Source organism: Neodiprion virginianus, chromosome 2, assembly GCF_021901495.1.
Source record: "Neodiprion virginianus isolate iyNeoVirg1 chromosome 2, iyNeoVirg1.1, whole genome shotgun sequence".
NCBI classification, from domain to species: domain Eukaryota; kingdom Metazoa; phylum Arthropoda; class Insecta; order Hymenoptera; family Diprionidae; genus Neodiprion; species Neodiprion virginianus.
This window is the reverse complement of record NC_060878.1, coordinates 1606140-1622774: the sequence shown is the minus strand read 5'-3', so window position 1 is coordinate 1622774 and position 16635 is coordinate 1606140. Positions and strand designations below refer to the sequence as shown.

The following is a 16635-nucleotide window of genomic DNA, read 5'->3' as shown; positions in this document are numbered from 1 at the left end:
TTCCCACAATTACATTTATTCTGTAAAAACAGGTATTTTCAATCCTTTGTTTATTTATAGCGCTCGCTATATTCGCGGGATAATCATAATTCCTCTTAAAACATCAACATTGACATCTGCAAGGCCCGATTACGCACAAAAAAAAATAAAAATTGCCAGCGACATCTCAACAATTGAATGAATGATTCTAAAAAGTTGTCTCGTACATGGATCGAAACGATCGAATCGAACATACGTTGCAAAAAAATGAGTCAAATCGTCATTTAGGGATCGTCATTCGAATCTGCAACACCCGTCTCTGACTCAAGTCGCTGGCGTTCTCTGGCGGGAAAAGTCGGAAGCTGTCGAAGCGCGGGTGGGTGTCAGTCACGTGACTTTGCGGCTCGACACGTGGCCGAGTATGTAATTTGTCAACTCTGTCTCTGCACTGTATCGTCTTCCGTACGTCCCCCGATGCGCCAGTTTCGGGCTGCAATGAGCTGCAATGCGCTAATCCGCCGGACGCGATCCGAGTCGTGTAATTAAACGTTGCGCAATCCCGGGGCAATTAACGCGGCCCTAATTTGAATCCGTCGCTGCCAGATCCGACGCTCTGCGATCTCACAACTCATCAAGATTAGAATTTGCAACTACAGAAGTTTGTTAAAAGGATAGTTACTTTGCTAAGGAATTGGAGATTGCTTAGTTGATGTACAATTTCAATTAGTTATACGATATTCAAATTCATCCTCGAATACAATTTCTTTTATTTTCAAGTAATTTGAAAGACAACAAGCGGCTTTAGACTGGCCACGAGCCAGCCCTCGAACTTCCCATTCTCACACTGCAGGTTCCAAGTTTATACAGAGAAAAAAAGGACAATATCCAATTCGAATTTCGAACTACAAAGTCAGATTCGTTATCAACGATTTTAGAGCCTTCGGTTACTATTTTACATGAAAATATGACGTTTTTTTTAAATTTACAACCACTATAATGGATCCGACATTACAAATTTTGGAATTCTGACCTTCGGTTCGTTATCGGTGACCCAAAAAACCTCACGTTACCAATTTTCATTCAAATCCATTCAGCCATTCTCAAGATATCATTTTTATTTTATGTATTGGAATTTTGTTATTTAAATAATTGAGAAAGTACTAAACCGATCAAAGCCAAAATCTAATCCCTGTATAATCCATGTTCGGAATCTATGTATACATACCTATGTCTCGATGCATTATTCAAGACAGTAATTGATCTTGTCGAGGAAAAAAAAAAACATTGACAAGATCCTCGTTACCGTGATTTACGTATTTGCAAGAAATGCAAACGAAAAATTATTCTTCGGTCAAACAACTGTAAAAAAAATGCAAAACAAAAAACTGTACAGTAATTCAATGTTGTCTAAGACAGAACAAACAACTTTGCAAATCAATTTATGTACAGAAAAAAATCCATACCTTTGTAATCATTCTTCTCAATAACTGAATTCTTTAAATCAAGCCATAAAATAAAAGTTTAGTTTTCAATCAATTCGACTTTCGGAAATTGCGTGTCACTTCGAGACTTGAAAAAGAATTCGTGGAATTTTCGAGACTTTGTGGGATTTCATCATGAGAATTCCATTCGTATATTCTATAAGACTCTACGATATTGCACAAGGATCCTTACGACATGATTTTCACCGGATTTTCATTCCACTCCATGTGATTTCATCAAATTTCACAAGCTTCAAGATTCCACTGATATTAATTCCGATCATGAACAAACAGAAATATTGAAACCACAGTTGCAAAATAATTTTAAAAAAAATCTGTTTCAGCGAATTTGTTTATTGTTTGAACGAATCCTCAAGTACCTATACTTTTTTTTTCAAGCAAATTTGGGATGAAAAGTTGTTTGTAGCTTCAGTATTTTTACTTTCTAGGATTTCTATAGTAAACTCATTGTCCCTTGACTTATTTGATACTCTATTACGTTCGACTAAATCGCAATCGAACTGCCAAAAAGGATCGATTTCCAAGTCACGAACCTAGAAGAAAAGGCGACCGTGGAGTTTGCAAACCGGTCGGGTTGGAGATGAGACTCGTCCAGGGCCGGCGACTTGTAATTTTTTCAGGTATGGAGTTCGTTGTAGAAGTGGGAAGGAAAGGGGGGTCGTTCATTTGCTTTATCACAGTTAAATGGTATTTTGATTAACGTTGTATCTTTGGATTTCGAAACATATTAACCTCGTTTATACATAATTTTTCAATAAAACCAAAAGTAGCTTGAAGTTCAACATTTCACTTATTCATGACGGAGACTCGATTGATCTCCGTCACCATTTTTCCCCGAATTCAAAGTATCGCTGTGTCAATGAATCTAGATACCATTATCAATCAAAGACATGAGTCTTCAACCTCTGTAAAATGAAAAAATGTCCATACCGCAATGCGAGACGATGCTGGGACGAATGGATAATTCTCTCTCTCGAAAGAAAAAAGGAATTAAATTTTTGGATGCAATGCAAACGAGTAAAGTATTTTACAGAACATAGATACGCAGAAAGTTCGAGGCAACGAACCTAACTGACTCAACAATAATCTTGGAAAGTTTTTAATTTGATTCCATTCGAGTCTTCGCCTACCAACAACGTCCAATCTGCAGTTATGTTTCCCCACTTTTCCCAGGCGTGGAAACTCCATACTCAGCATACATCAAGAACGGATTACTCCGACAATAAGGCGACGGCGAAGATTCAAGATTGCTCGAACCCTTCCAAAGTCGGCAAGGAGCTAGTTACAAGGCATCGGGCGATTCCATCCACGTAGAGGACGACAACGGTGTTGTAGGGTAGGTCCGGGTCGTTCGGGTTGGAGGTCGGGGTCGAGGTCGAGGTCGCCGCCGCCGAGACGAACGGTATCGAGCGGCGGGAGCGAGTCTTTCGCGAGGGATGCTTTGCAGCATTGTTAGCGTCTCTCCTCTACGTGTGTATAACCAACGACGACGCCACCACTAGCAGAAATAGACGAGAAATTTCGCCAAACTCAGGCACGTATCTCAAGTAAATCGTGCCCGGGTCAGGCTTCATCTCGAACCTGCTTTCGTTCCAATATTTCCACATTCCCCAACCCCGAGAAAAAAATACACGTCGAAATGAGTTCCGGGGCAACAATATTTCTCGAGAGATATATTTATTGGCGATGCGGTGACTTCAATTCGTCGTTCTTCATTATTATCTTTTGTTTTTTCTTCGCTAACAATCGCGTGTCTATTTTCATATTTGGCTAGGACTAGACGGACGTATAGTTTATAACGTCTATAACATACCGCTTCCCGTTTATTATTTATACACACGTATACCTACGCTATAAGATATTTAGAAACTGCACGTCATAGAAGTGTACGAAAGGAACTTTCGCGCGCATTAAAATTTGGCTCGGTTCCCGGGACCGATCGCATCATTTTGCGGTATCCTCAACACTAAATATAAATGCTTCACTTACTACATGCGGATACATGCTCCGCATGACCGTTCTTCTTTTATATACCCCCACTACGTATAAGAAGTCAACGATCACTTGTGGCATAAATTATTCAATTGACTCTACAACTGTCAACGGTCATCTCATTTGTCATAAGTATACGCAAGTATATGAGCTTTCAGGCTTGTGCATGATGATGATGGTTAAAAAAGTATATTGTAACAAGTTGAAACCTTGAACAGTTTGAATAAAACAATAAACATAACAGATTACACCAAGCATAACCACACCCTTCGAAAGTGGATACGTCATGTTTTTGAATGATGTCATCACCGTCCGAAGTATTCTTCCTCAACGGAATCATTCAATATTCCATCGATTAGTCGCAACGTCTGCGGTCGTCAGCAACAGCTCAGGATATCGGAGAATTGGATTGAATTTTGGTCCGATTAACCAGTGAACCAGTATTGGTCATCGGTGTTTCAGAGACCACATGTATGTACGTTTATTCATTAGACGAAGGCTCAGAGAGAGAGAGAGAGAGACGGAGAGTTTTAAATCAATCAGGTTACTTTGGTGCAGGTAGATATCATGATTGTAAAGGTAGAGCGAGAGAGAGATAGAAAGAGTAGGTAGTGCAGCCCGAACCCGAACCGACTGTTCGGCTGGTTACAGCCAAGTACCTGTGCACCACATGGATAACGATATTCACGCCTGAAAGGTCAAAGGTTCCGCCGATCGCAGCCTTTCGCTTCTCCTCCACCCACGATTTGGAACGTTAACAGTAGACATCCAGCAAAATCAGCTGCAGCAGGTATAAACGTACGAGGATGTAATGTAATTGGTCAATGGTTCTGTCCCGAGTAGTATGGGTCATTGAATCAATGGTCACCGATAATATACATTTATAGGTACGTACGTATACCAACGCAGGCCTCTGTCAGCCATTATAAACACGGTGTATCCATCGTTGTAATTTATGAACGCGTCCAAGTGTGGCACACGCCTTTACCCGACGTATCTGCCTCTATGCATGCGTACCGTACATGTGGCTAGGTACTATAGTCGATGGTGGTGGATGGAGGGACGCGTGGGAGTTCGAGGCCACGAGACGCGATCATCGCGAGAAGCTTTACGGACACCCTCATGCCGCATGTCTGACGTAACTGATGGACCCTCTGGACGAGTTCGTTTCCAATATTTTTTTTTGGAACGAGAGAGAAGAGAGCAGACTTTAGTTTTTGTCGATAGAATAATTGATGAAGTTGTACTGTTACATACGCTGATTAGTCTCGAACAAATATTGCGATTTTGAATCAATCAGATCCATACGGTAAAATCATTCCGTAAAAATTGTAGAATGGTTTCTCGACTATCCTGATAAAAGAAATGATGGTTTCGAAACGATTTTATTATACCAGATACTTTTATAATTGTGTGTGTTTCTTTTTTAACACCCGAACTTCCAATCAGTTCCAAGCAGAGTAAGTTTCTCTGATTGTGCAGAGACAAAGTGTCCTTCTCACAGTCGAAATCATATCGAGTTACGCCAAAGTGGTGCTCGTCGTGTTGCAGCCTGCATAGGGTAGGAGGTGTATAAGGTAAGGTGAGACGGTTGTCCACAGGTTTGTCCCTGACCCGACTGCACGATGGGCGGTATTAGTGCAGCAGCGTGAACGTCGCAACGATCCACCCACACTGTGAAGATATTATATGAAAACACGGAGCGCACATGACTTGGAACAACTGCTTATAGAATCGTCCGAGACCAAATCCAATATACATATTTGTGGAACACCCGTTAAGCTGTAGGTACCTTAGGTTGTATACGATACCTGTGTAACACACTGTATAATGTCCGCGTGCGCCGTTGGTACGTGACTAATTATACACCCCGATCGTGGTACAAGTAGTGGTAAGAATTTGCAAAAAGGGAGAAAGAATCAATGTGACCTCGTACCTCGTCTCTCTCCCCCTCTTCGGGACGGTGTTACTATTTCGCCGAAGGAGTTTGACGAGTGTGCTGCAGCACCTATACACTCCTCTATTATACATGAGAACGAAATTGGCGTAGCTAAACGAGCAAAGTATAATTACCAGCAGAATTTTTAAATGGTCGTCAAGAGAGATAAAAGAAAAATAAGAGTACAAGTTGGTGAAAAAAATAAGTAAAAAAGATACGTATCCAAACCAGAATTAGCCAGTACGTATGCTAGATGAGTGTGCAGGCAGGGTGTAACGGATAGACACATACCTTGCTTGGAGTGTATACATAGGTATATAAAGTAGGTGCAAGAGAAGAAGACCGTGAAATGCACATAGCTCTGGCGGGTATAACAGCTACCTCTGTTACGCAACGTAGTATACATGTATATAAGATATACATACATTATGGCATGCACGTAGACAGACGTTTAGCTTCACTCGGTTGAACTTGTTCAAACTATTCAGAAACACACGGCACGCTTGGCCTGTGGAGAAGGGAGAGGATCCAGTCCGAGTGCACAGTTTTTACAAACTTTGTGTATACATAGAATCTTCAAACGGAATTCATAAACATCGTGAACCATTCGAGGTTCGTTCGATGCATGGGAGGATTTTCGTAAAAGGAATGACGAGATGCGTTACGATCACTGATCACACCTGGCACCACCAATTCTTGACACAATAAATAAGAAGATAACCTTTGCTTGATGAAAAAATTCGCTCACCAAAAAATCTGCCTCAAGTATGACTGACGGTGATGATGAGCACCGGCTTGCCGAAGACGGTCTTGGGAGGGAGAAGAAGGAACTATAACTGGGTCCAGATCGCGACTCCTTCTCTCTCCTGATGCTACGTGGCAAGTAGATATACGTATACCATAATGTTCCCTTTCCGCACTGTAGAATTGAGAAACTAGCCAATCAGAAATAGCGATTATGCGTGCAACTCGTTACCACGAGTAACGCTAAGACAGAGGCGCACGATTATCCTCCTCTCTTTTCTCCGAGATACCGCAAGACGTAGCGGATTTCGGCTGGGGAATAGATACGGACCGAACTAACCGCTGGTTCGACGTGCTAATCGAGCACTCTGCGACGACAAACTATAAACTCGTTTTGTGATTTACCAACCTAGCAAAAGCTATAAATTTTACTCCGCAAAGTCTCGTTGATTCGATTTATATGGAAAAACGGAACTTGTTTCTGTCAATACTTCTTTATAATTCATTCCATTACGAAATACAATGAAGCCCATTATTTCCCATGGTGATTTTCTTACAACAGAACGATTCTCGTACGATGAGACAAATCCATAGGTGGGCAAGTAAGTCTAGCGTGTAATCAAGCTTTGACTACGTCATATCGAGTTACAAATAAGATTGGAAATCCGATCTCCTATCGGCAGCATGCATGGTTCTCTCCTGCGTTTCTGCTCCGTCGATACATCGCTCGGGGTTGGAAGACGAGTGACTAATGAGGTGCTTTCAAAGTGCAGGATTACACTCCATTATCAACTTTGGATATCTTGTTAGTAAGACGTTTGTAATATTTGACTACCTACCCAGAAGCCCACATATTGAACAATGGTGTGATTGTTGACTCTATAAGCCTATTTCTAATCACTTGCCTTCCAATTTACCCAACACGCGTAGGTGTCAGCTCACAAAAGACACCGGATCGCGTTCGTTCACGCGGCTGAACATATGTGTACCAATTTTATACCAACTCGAGCGAGAATTTCAAGTGTGAATCAAACACGCGTGAGTGGTAGTTGCCACGTGTATGTTTGGGCCCTTCTTTTTCGACGACGGTCGCCTGTTGAACTTTGTTCTTCCACTTCTTCCACTTCTTCTTCTTTCTTACTGTATTTTATTCGTCGTTTCAACCTCGCATAAAATTGGGCAACGATCACGTAATGTTTAGTCTACCGTAAGTATGTATAAATACGGACCAACTGTACGAAATGTATTATACCTACAATACGGAGATGACGGGGTTTCAGTTTTTGGTAAAAATGTCACGCGTTGACGACACCGAAACTCGCTGCGCGGAGCTCGTATAATATGTTGAGAAACTCGGGTGAATAATGTACCCTGATACAATCTTCTACTTTTTTGTGTACATTTAATAAGCATTGTACATACACCTATACTACTCGCACGCCTATCGAGGCGTCTGCCACACTCTTCCAGTATCCAGTATACCTTCTCACAATCAGCGAGTGTGCTGGTTCATCAAAGTCGAGAGCTAAACCACTTCTTATTTCTTCCTTTCACCCGTGACGACGACGTCACGCTTAGTTGTTATCCTAACTTCACACGCTACATATTTTTTCCCGTTTCAGCCTGCAACGAAGTCACCAAATTTTTCATTCTCTTCCCGTTTTTTCTCAACCGTAATAAAACAATATTTTTCCGTGCTTTGACCGTAAGTTCATGTACAATAGAACTTGTAAAATGGATATTATCAAGAGGAACGAAAACAAGGTAAACATAACCAGACTACTACAGTGTTGACACTTGAAATAGTATATTTCAGAGCTGAACAACTGGCAAATCCTATTTCGCGTTCATATCATCCTATTATAGATCCCGTTCTTCGATAGAAATGTAGTCCTAGTATATCGACCTGCAGACGTACCTCGGCTTCTATATTGTGTCAAATTTCAAACAGCTGACCGACAAGGAGGGTATCTCAGGTCGATCTCTCCGATTTGATTTCTTTTGTAATATGTTATAGTAGACTAAGAACTGAGCGATTTTTTTATCCGCCATTCAACACTTCAAAGGTGTAGAACCATCCTCCAAAGTAAGGCATGTTAACGGGCGGTTTGGCAGTTTCACCCACAAGAACGTAATATTTTTTAACCAATCCAACTAGAAAAGTTGTCAGATAACGAGAAATGAAAAATGTAATCTTCTTGATTGGAGAAAAAACAGGAAACTGTCAAATCGCCGCTTGACATGCCTGCCTTAGTTTGGAGAGTGCTTTCGACCTGTCAAAGTGTTCAATGGCGGATAGAAAAAAATACGCGTCGCTTAGTTTTTAGTCTCCTATAACATATTACAAAAGAAATCAAATCCGAGATATCAACCGGGGATACCTACCTTGTGCGAGAAAATAGAGTATGATATCAAACTGCCGTTTATCCGAGTGCAATGCCCGGTGGATAAAAAAAGAGTGCTCATCGCGCAAATTTCCCACAGTGACAAAGCAAGAAGACGAATTATTTTAAAAACATAAGAGGTCATACAGGGTACGACGTTAAAAAGTGCGCGGTGAGAATGACTGTTTGTTCGTAAGTGTAACTAACTCACCTCTTGAGACTGGTGTGCTTGGCACCGTTGAACAGCTTGTGCTTCTTCTCGCTGCCAACGGTACTGGCGTCGCTTCCAATGCTGTAAAGACTGTCATCCTTAACGACGGCCCTTCCAGGTCCAGACGAGTGCAGAGCGGATGATTTCCGCGTCGCGTTCCCGGCCGCATCCACGCCGAGTGCCGCGTGTCTCGGGCTTTCGACGGATCCTTTCCGGCCATTGATACCGCGGTAGGCCTTGACGTGATCGTCGACGATATCCTCGTCCCCCTCGTCGAGTTCTTCGATCTGATCGCCGCCACCCCGCGAGGCCAGCGTCGACTGAAGCGCGCTTATGGCCCGAGCGTTTAACGTCATTTTCGGGGACCCTGGGCCCCCGGATTGAAGGTCATTGATCTGGTAACTCCTCGCCGACATCTGGCCCAGGTTTCCATTGCGGTTTTCCATCGGCGATGACGGCGGCGGCTTTTCGTCCCCCGGCAACATGTACGACAACATCTTGGATGCCTTTGATCTAGCGTGCGGTGGATGGTCTTCGGATCTGAAAGCATGATAGGAGGACATGTGTACTAAGCGCGGTAAGTATGTGATACTGCATTATATGTGTAGATAATGGATAGTCATCGCAAGAATGTTGCGTGCATGGTCAACGGATGCGTGGTGCATCTACTGGAAGACCCAGATTTCCCGGTCGGTTGGTCAACCCGAATGGAACTTGATAGTTGGCGAACGCACGCGGGGTTGACACGCCGCATCGGCAACAACATAACAACGTCCTCTCCAGATAAATACTATACATATAGATGCGTATGTGTATAAATACATGTACAGTATAAAGCTGATACACGAATGGGGGAACGTAACGAGATACTTTATGCGGGCAGGCACCAATAGTAATCATAATTTAAAAAGATACACGCAAGTATCTACGCATTTGAGTTGGTTTCATTCACCGTGTAATAATTATCGACATTTTGTGCAAGAAAACAGTACATATCAACGAGCACCGTGACGCACGACTAACATACCCAAAGACCTGTTCTATTTTCCAATTCAAAACTATAATATCGTTGTTATACTCGCTTGCTCAAAAGTTAATGTAAATTCTTCTGAGGCTTTGAAGTCACTCTAAAAAAAGCAGCAGAGATCGCACAAAAGAATCTACACCAAGTATACCTTCGAGTGTATGAAATGTTCTCTGCAGTCAGCTGTTATATTACAAGTCTCTTTGGCAAGAGTATACAGAAAACTTGCTTCGCATGGTAAAACGGTGACACAGCAAGTTGTTCTTCATGACGTCAATTGCGTTACCACTTTGTTCTTCATTTTATACTTTTGCTTATCACTGTCTGTTTCGAAACTTGGAGAAAACCATCACGACGATGGTTGTATGCTAGAATAAAATCCAACACGTAAGTACAACATTCAACAAGGGTCCAAATAAAAATCGCGTTTTCGTCATAAACTGTAAAAATTGTAAACGACATTACTGGTAACCATCGCAAAGAGTTACACCTCATTAACCGAGTCGTAACATCGACGGAGAACTTTGAAGCGATTGCGTCTCTGCGAGACCGCGAAGAGCGACTGGCGTCAGGGAGGGATGGATGGTACCGAGCGCCAAGGACCGACGGGAGTCGAATGGAAGTAAGGTGATGGTAGGATAGGACTAGGACAGGTATAAACGTATACAGTTTGACGGGACCAGCGTGTCCGCAAGCGCGAAGTCACGTGCCAGATGAATCAGCGGTGGTCGCTGCTCGCGTTGATTTTTCGTTATAAGTTTTCATCGAGAATAGGCACGTTAAAGCCTGAGAGGTTTAAACATGCCTTTGGTTAAACATGCCTCTGGGGATTGTTCTTCTCCCAGGCATTTTGTGCTCTGTCACGCGATGTGGATGATCGCAGGCCTGCCCCCTAACCGGGGTATAGGTACATACACTGTGAACAAAAATGTTGTGTGTACTTGTACAGAGTACTTTTTGGTATCGATCTAACACCATTTGACGATAAAGTTCTAAATTGCCCACAAATTGTTCTATAATAGTCCGAACTAGCGACTATTGGTAAAAACATCGCAATTTTTTTGCAGTGTACATAGATACGTGAATACATCCTGCACGCAGTATGGACCGTGTTGTTTGTTTCCTGATCTTAAACAGTAAGAAGCGTATCATCGGGTACTTTGCCGACTCCCGGTTTTTTACTCCATTCATGACTCACGCGCAGGTTGTTGTATAAGATAGGCACAAAAATCGAGTCGAGTTCTTCTTCGTGTCGAAGAGGAATAGCTGCGGGTATACTTGTAGACTTTTACCGTTCACTTCTTACCCTGGATAACAACTGTACATGCAACAAATTACCTACTCTTCTCTGGCTGTGGGAACAACAACGCATTGTTACAGATAACCGTGCATGTATACCTAATTTCTAATGCATTCGTTGTATCGCACATAGGTACGTTATTAGGTATATACTTATAAGAAACAAATTCCAGCTACGTTCAAATCGACGTGTGTTTATATTTATCGGGCATACCCGCGCAGGTAATTGGATTGAAGATAAAATGAAGAAAAAAAAAAGGAAAAACAAAAATAAATGTAACTGCTATTTACAGTTACGATGTAATTGATTTTTGGAATAATGATCTTAAGCATTCCAATGCATCGACGTAACGATTATGACTTAACGATTATCGTTGGATAGAAAAAAATGTATGCTTTAAACGCGTAAAGTTAAATGGAACCTCGTTGAAACTTTTCAATTACGTCACACGACACCGGCCAACTACGAGGTTCAGCAAGAGGGAGCAAGCAGTGGTTCTCAAGTCTATTTATAACCTCAAAAAATTGACTGTATTAGTATAGAAATAACCGTATTTATACACTGCCATGGTTTGAATGCACGTCCGACGAGTAAAATAAGAGCGAGAATATGATTGGCGGGTAGAAAAAATGGCATGTAAATTGCAAACGAGTTTCTATTAGAATATATAAATAGGAGAGTCGGTTTCGTACGCGTGCGACACGAAGAAGTGAATACACCGCGTAAAAGTGAGCCTGTACGGTAATTTAGTCAACCCTGAAAAATCGCCTCGGAGCCGGTTAGCCGGTGAACTAGAATATACGCCATCACACACAAACTTACTGCAGGTGTTTACTTCGATAGGACACAAATGCAACACGTGTGTTTGCATAGCGTAGAAGAATGTATCTATAAGTCGTGTAGCGTGAACTTTCGTCCTTTCGCATACCCGTTTTTTTACGCACGTATACATGCAATAAAGTATCAACTAACACAAACACACTCGCTCGTACAAATAAGAGACTACAATAATTTTGCGTTGCAAATGGATCACGCGACGGCGGCGCATGCGAATTTATTCATGGCAAAGCTCTCAGCTTTCAAGCTCAAGTGCAGCAGCAGCGGTATCATCATTATTTCTGTGATAGCATGTAAAATTTTAATTTCCTTACTCAAGTATGGCTGAAAGACCAATGTCTAATCGTAAATTGAGAAATCTTCATATCGGCAATGTGAAGACTAAGACTATAATAGTTGATTATTCGTGTTTGATGTTTATTTTGTGGATTTTCGATTGAAAAAATACAAATTTTGATAAAAGTCTACAAGTTTTGATGAGAAACTATGGATATTTACAATCTTCTACGAAAATAATTTTTTGTAAAAAATTGTACGAAATGTTCCAAATTTCCTAAAAAAATTCGTAGAAATTCGTAGAAATCATTTTCACCAGTGTCGTTTCAAACGATTTCCGAGTTACGACCATTAATAGAGACAAATTGACCAACGCACTTCATCAACTGGCTACGGAGTACGATGTACATAAGGTATAAGCTCACGGCTACTCGGTACAAATAAGTATCGTAATACGCTAGCGTCGGCATTTCTGTCACGCGTCGTTGTAGTATCGTAGCTGTTAAAATACGGTATACTTCCGGGGTCAGTTTCGTTTTCGGTTATATTTTCCGAGTTTGGTGCGCAGTGTCGAGTTGTCGTTGATCAGGACGTCTCAATTAGGTCATGTTTAGCCAACGGGGAGTGAAATTCGAATAGAATGAGAATGAGATAGAGAGAGAGAGCGAGAGAGAGGTACTCGGCACATCGTCACGAACACTCAGCATCGTGCCTCCTTCAGCGTGGTTCGTTCACGGTTATGTGCTAGTATTAATAATAACACGTAGTCGTGTATTGACGGGTGAACGGAAGTCACGCGCCCGTCCATCACGCCGTTTCATCCAACAGAATTAGCGTCTGCCTAGGCTGCCTGCCTCCAGAGATTCGAGGCGACGACGAGGATCATCGCCGCACCGCGGCGTCGTTGTCAATCGTCTTTCTCGCATTCTTTGTTTGGATACCCAGCGTGACGTGTCGCTGTCACTCACGGAGTTTAATACACTTTCTTACGCACCTCCATGGTCCAGGAGCAGCATAAATGACAACGACAATGATCATCGTCACCATCATCGTCGTATATCCATCGCAGTCGTCATGATCTCAGAACCAGGGACTGACCCGCAACCGCCGAACGCCGCGGTATCCAAACGGATGTCTCATTGTGGGGGTAGACTAAAAATATATCCTTTCCTACTCCATTCCGATCCATATGGATACACATGATCTATATATGTAATTACGTACAGGCAGATCATGCATGTATATCAAGGTGGTTCATTTTTAACTTTTTTATTTTAAGGTCCGAACTCCAAAAGTTTGTGACAAATATTGTAAAAAAAAAATTGTCGTAAAACCTGAAGGAGGTAGGAAAATATTTAGAGGTCGCTGTCAATTATTCTAACATTCTTTATTTATTATTATGCGTACACCTTACGGACTTGTATATATGTATTAGTTTATTTATTTCGTATCCTTAAAAAAAACGTTAAAAAATTATCCACCCCAATATATATGTTTGTGTAATAGCAACGAGGGAATACGGTATATATTAACAAGAATTGTGAATCATAATGTGAAAATATATTACTCGCTTAAAACGAAACGCGGGATTTAAACCCGGAATAAAGTAATTCTCCTTTAATTTTTATTTGTCTAATTTTATTAGTTTCGTACCAGACGCAGATGGCTACAGGCACGAATAGCATCAATCACAAATGATAAATGATTTGGGCATAGTGCTAATTCTTATTACGCAACATAAAAATTAATATTCAACAAATTGTTTCGCGTGCGCGCAGTATTCACCTCTCTAGTATTTCTCAACTCCTATTTCTCTTCCTGCAGCATTATACTTGGCGCAAAACTGATCTGCATACCTCTGCGCATCGGCGCAGGAACGCGCGCGTTGGACCAACTCTGAAAACAGATTGGAGCATTGCACATGTAGGTACGTATAGGTATAATATATACTTCTGCCAACTATTAACCGGTACATTCGTGTACATAAGTTACATGTACCTACGTACGGTCGTTGATCTATTTTCGTATAGTAATTGAAGTGCCGACGGGAGACGCGAGCCGGTTACTCCTGATTGCTTGGAATGATCGTTATATAGGTATGGGATATAAGAGGTATGCACACCGACGTCTGACTGTTGCTGCTTGCTTACCGTAGTAACCGGATAATCTAAACGAAGCCCAACACTGAAAGAGTTTGAAAATTTCCTCAATGCGACATACAGTTAGTTACTCAAGAGCTAAACCTTAGCCCCAACAGCAAGTGACAATGCAGATTCAAGATCCCAGCGCCGCGCTGGCAGCTTGCAGGTCGCTAAGAGAGGAAATAACGATTCAGTCACGCGTTTGATGTACTGAAAATCTGCACTTGTATAGGTATACATTGCCACCCGGGAAAGAGAGATACTATACGACGTTATTGAACGTTAGCAGTCTGAAGAGAACGTTCAGTACATACTTGGGGTATTTTAGATTATTTGAGGATAATCTTCTGTGAATCGTCAAGTGGGAGAGAGAGAGAGAGAAATTAGTTATATGGTACGCGTGTTACAGTGGCAATGAGACAGGGCCAGCGACTTGTAATTTTTTCAGGTATGGAGTTCGTTGTAGAAGTGGGAAGGAAAGGGGGGTTGTTCATTTGCTTGATCACAGTTAAATGGTATTTTGATTAACGTTGTATCTTTGGATTTCGAAACATATTAACCTCGTTTATACATAATTTTTCAATAAAACCAAAAGTAGCTTGAAGTTCAACATTTCATTTATTCATGACGCAGACTCGATTGATCTCCGTCACCATTTTTCCCCGAATTTAAAGTATCGATGTGTCAATGAATCTAGATACCATTATCAATCACAGACATGAGTCTTCAACCTCTGTAAAATGAAAAAATGTCCATACCGCAATGCGAGACGATTCTGGGACGAATGGATAATTCTCTCTCTCGAAAGAAAAAAGGAATTAAATTTTTGGATGCAATGCAAACGAGTAAAGTATTTTACAGAACATAGATACGCAGAAAGTTCGAGGCAACGAAGCTAACTGACTCAACAATAATCTTGGGAAGTTTTTAATTTGATTCGATTCGAGTCTTCGCCTACCAATAACGTCCAATCTGCAGTTATGTTTCCCCACTTTTCCCAGGCGTGGAAACTCCATACTCAGCATATATAAAGTATGGATTACTCCATGCTGACCATACCGAAGTCGTTGGACCCAAATAGGATGATTATAGTTATAACGTGTCCATTACCAGTCATCTTGGTGTTGCCTGTCCCATTCATCTTTTAGCTTCTCGTTTTTTTTTCTTCTAAATCCTCATTGCGGGATGCTCCTAAATACGACCGCAAGGGTAATTCTCGACTCCTGTGCCGAGGGGTGAAACGATGAAACACGAGGGGCGCGTCGAGGGGCGTGCCTCAGGGTGCGCCAGGTCGCTACCGAATATATACCGACGCGACGGTCTCATCTCGGGCAATTTCACTTCAACCCCGTCGATATCAGCGCTCGAGAGTATTTCAGTCTGGTAGCGATATATGCAGACGTTAAGCTATGCGCGCAAAAATCATCGGAAACCGGATTCATGGTTTGGATTTTGTTGCTTGGTTCTTCCTTCGGAATAAACTGCAGTTACAACAAAACCACAGGCTTTGCACGATTGCCTTGAAGCAAAGTGCAATGCGTACGACAATACTGGAGTAATGGATATTGGAATCGCAGATGAGAAAAGAAATGCCAACGATTTACGTCGTTCAAGCATTCTTGTCACATCCATATAGGTCCAAGATTGGATCATTGATTATTTCTTCTTTTCTTTTGTTCTTGGCAGTGTAAACAAATGTATACATCATTCTGGAGAGGATTCTTAGTCGAATCGAAACGTTAACGAAAAATTGTGACGTACTTCATTGACTTACAATTCCAATATCCATTATCCTACTATATCAGCGAGGTTCGAGGTACTGCAATATTCTTCAATGCCTAAGGTGGTTTAGAATCTATGAATTCCTGGTATCCTTCACGAACCGCCAGAGGATAAACCAGACGAAAATTCACGTCTGTGGCTGCCCGTGATACATATCTGCAGTGTACCTAGACATAGAATCGCGACGTATAGCTAGTGAACGAGCCACGCCTGCCTTTGTGAACGTCAAATTGAAACGGGAAGAGCGACAAACCGGCCGACGCTTTAATCGAGACCATGGAACCGTGAAACTGAATCCCATTACGACATGGACGGGGTCGAGAAGCCGACTGCCGGTTATCGGCGTCCCCGTCTGCTGCACCGCCAAACTGCAGCTCGGGTGGTTTGGAAGATGATAGAACTCCGGGAGACTCCATGAGAAATATAAATAACTGCAGAAACTAGTACGTAATTTGATTGACTCCAACCATCTATACTTCCAACGACGGATTGACGATGACATGTGGAATTGCAAACGCACCGTT

General features: G+C 41.9%; 1 protein-coding gene and 1 long non-coding RNA gene across 4 annotated transcripts in view; one reads left to right on the top strand and one right to left on the bottom strand.

The window, feature by feature from the left end:
* Positions 1-16635, bottom strand: part of LOC124296897 (uncharacterized) — a 66186-nt gene that overhangs the window by 41295 nt on the left and 8256 nt on the right. For 2 of the 3 annotated variants that reach the window (XR_006906471.1, XM_046747302.1), the window contains exon 2: positions 8752-9291. Coding sequence is in view for 2 of the 3 variants with exons in the window: in XM_046747302.1 (XP_046603258.1) it covers positions 8752-9248 (497 nt within the window). In the remaining variant the exon portion in view is untranslated. Of the gene's footprint in view, positions 1-8751; positions 9292-9926; positions 10144-10265; positions 10370-16635 lie in introns of those variants that run through there. The other variant, XM_046747303.1, reaches the window with a different exon arrangement.
* On the top strand, positions 3790-5023 carry LOC124296904 (uncharacterized). Its single transcript, XR_006906473.1, has 3 exons — positions 3790-3948; positions 4032-4263; positions 4361-5023. It is a non-coding gene; the product is annotated as an uncharacterized LOC124296904 (long non-coding RNA).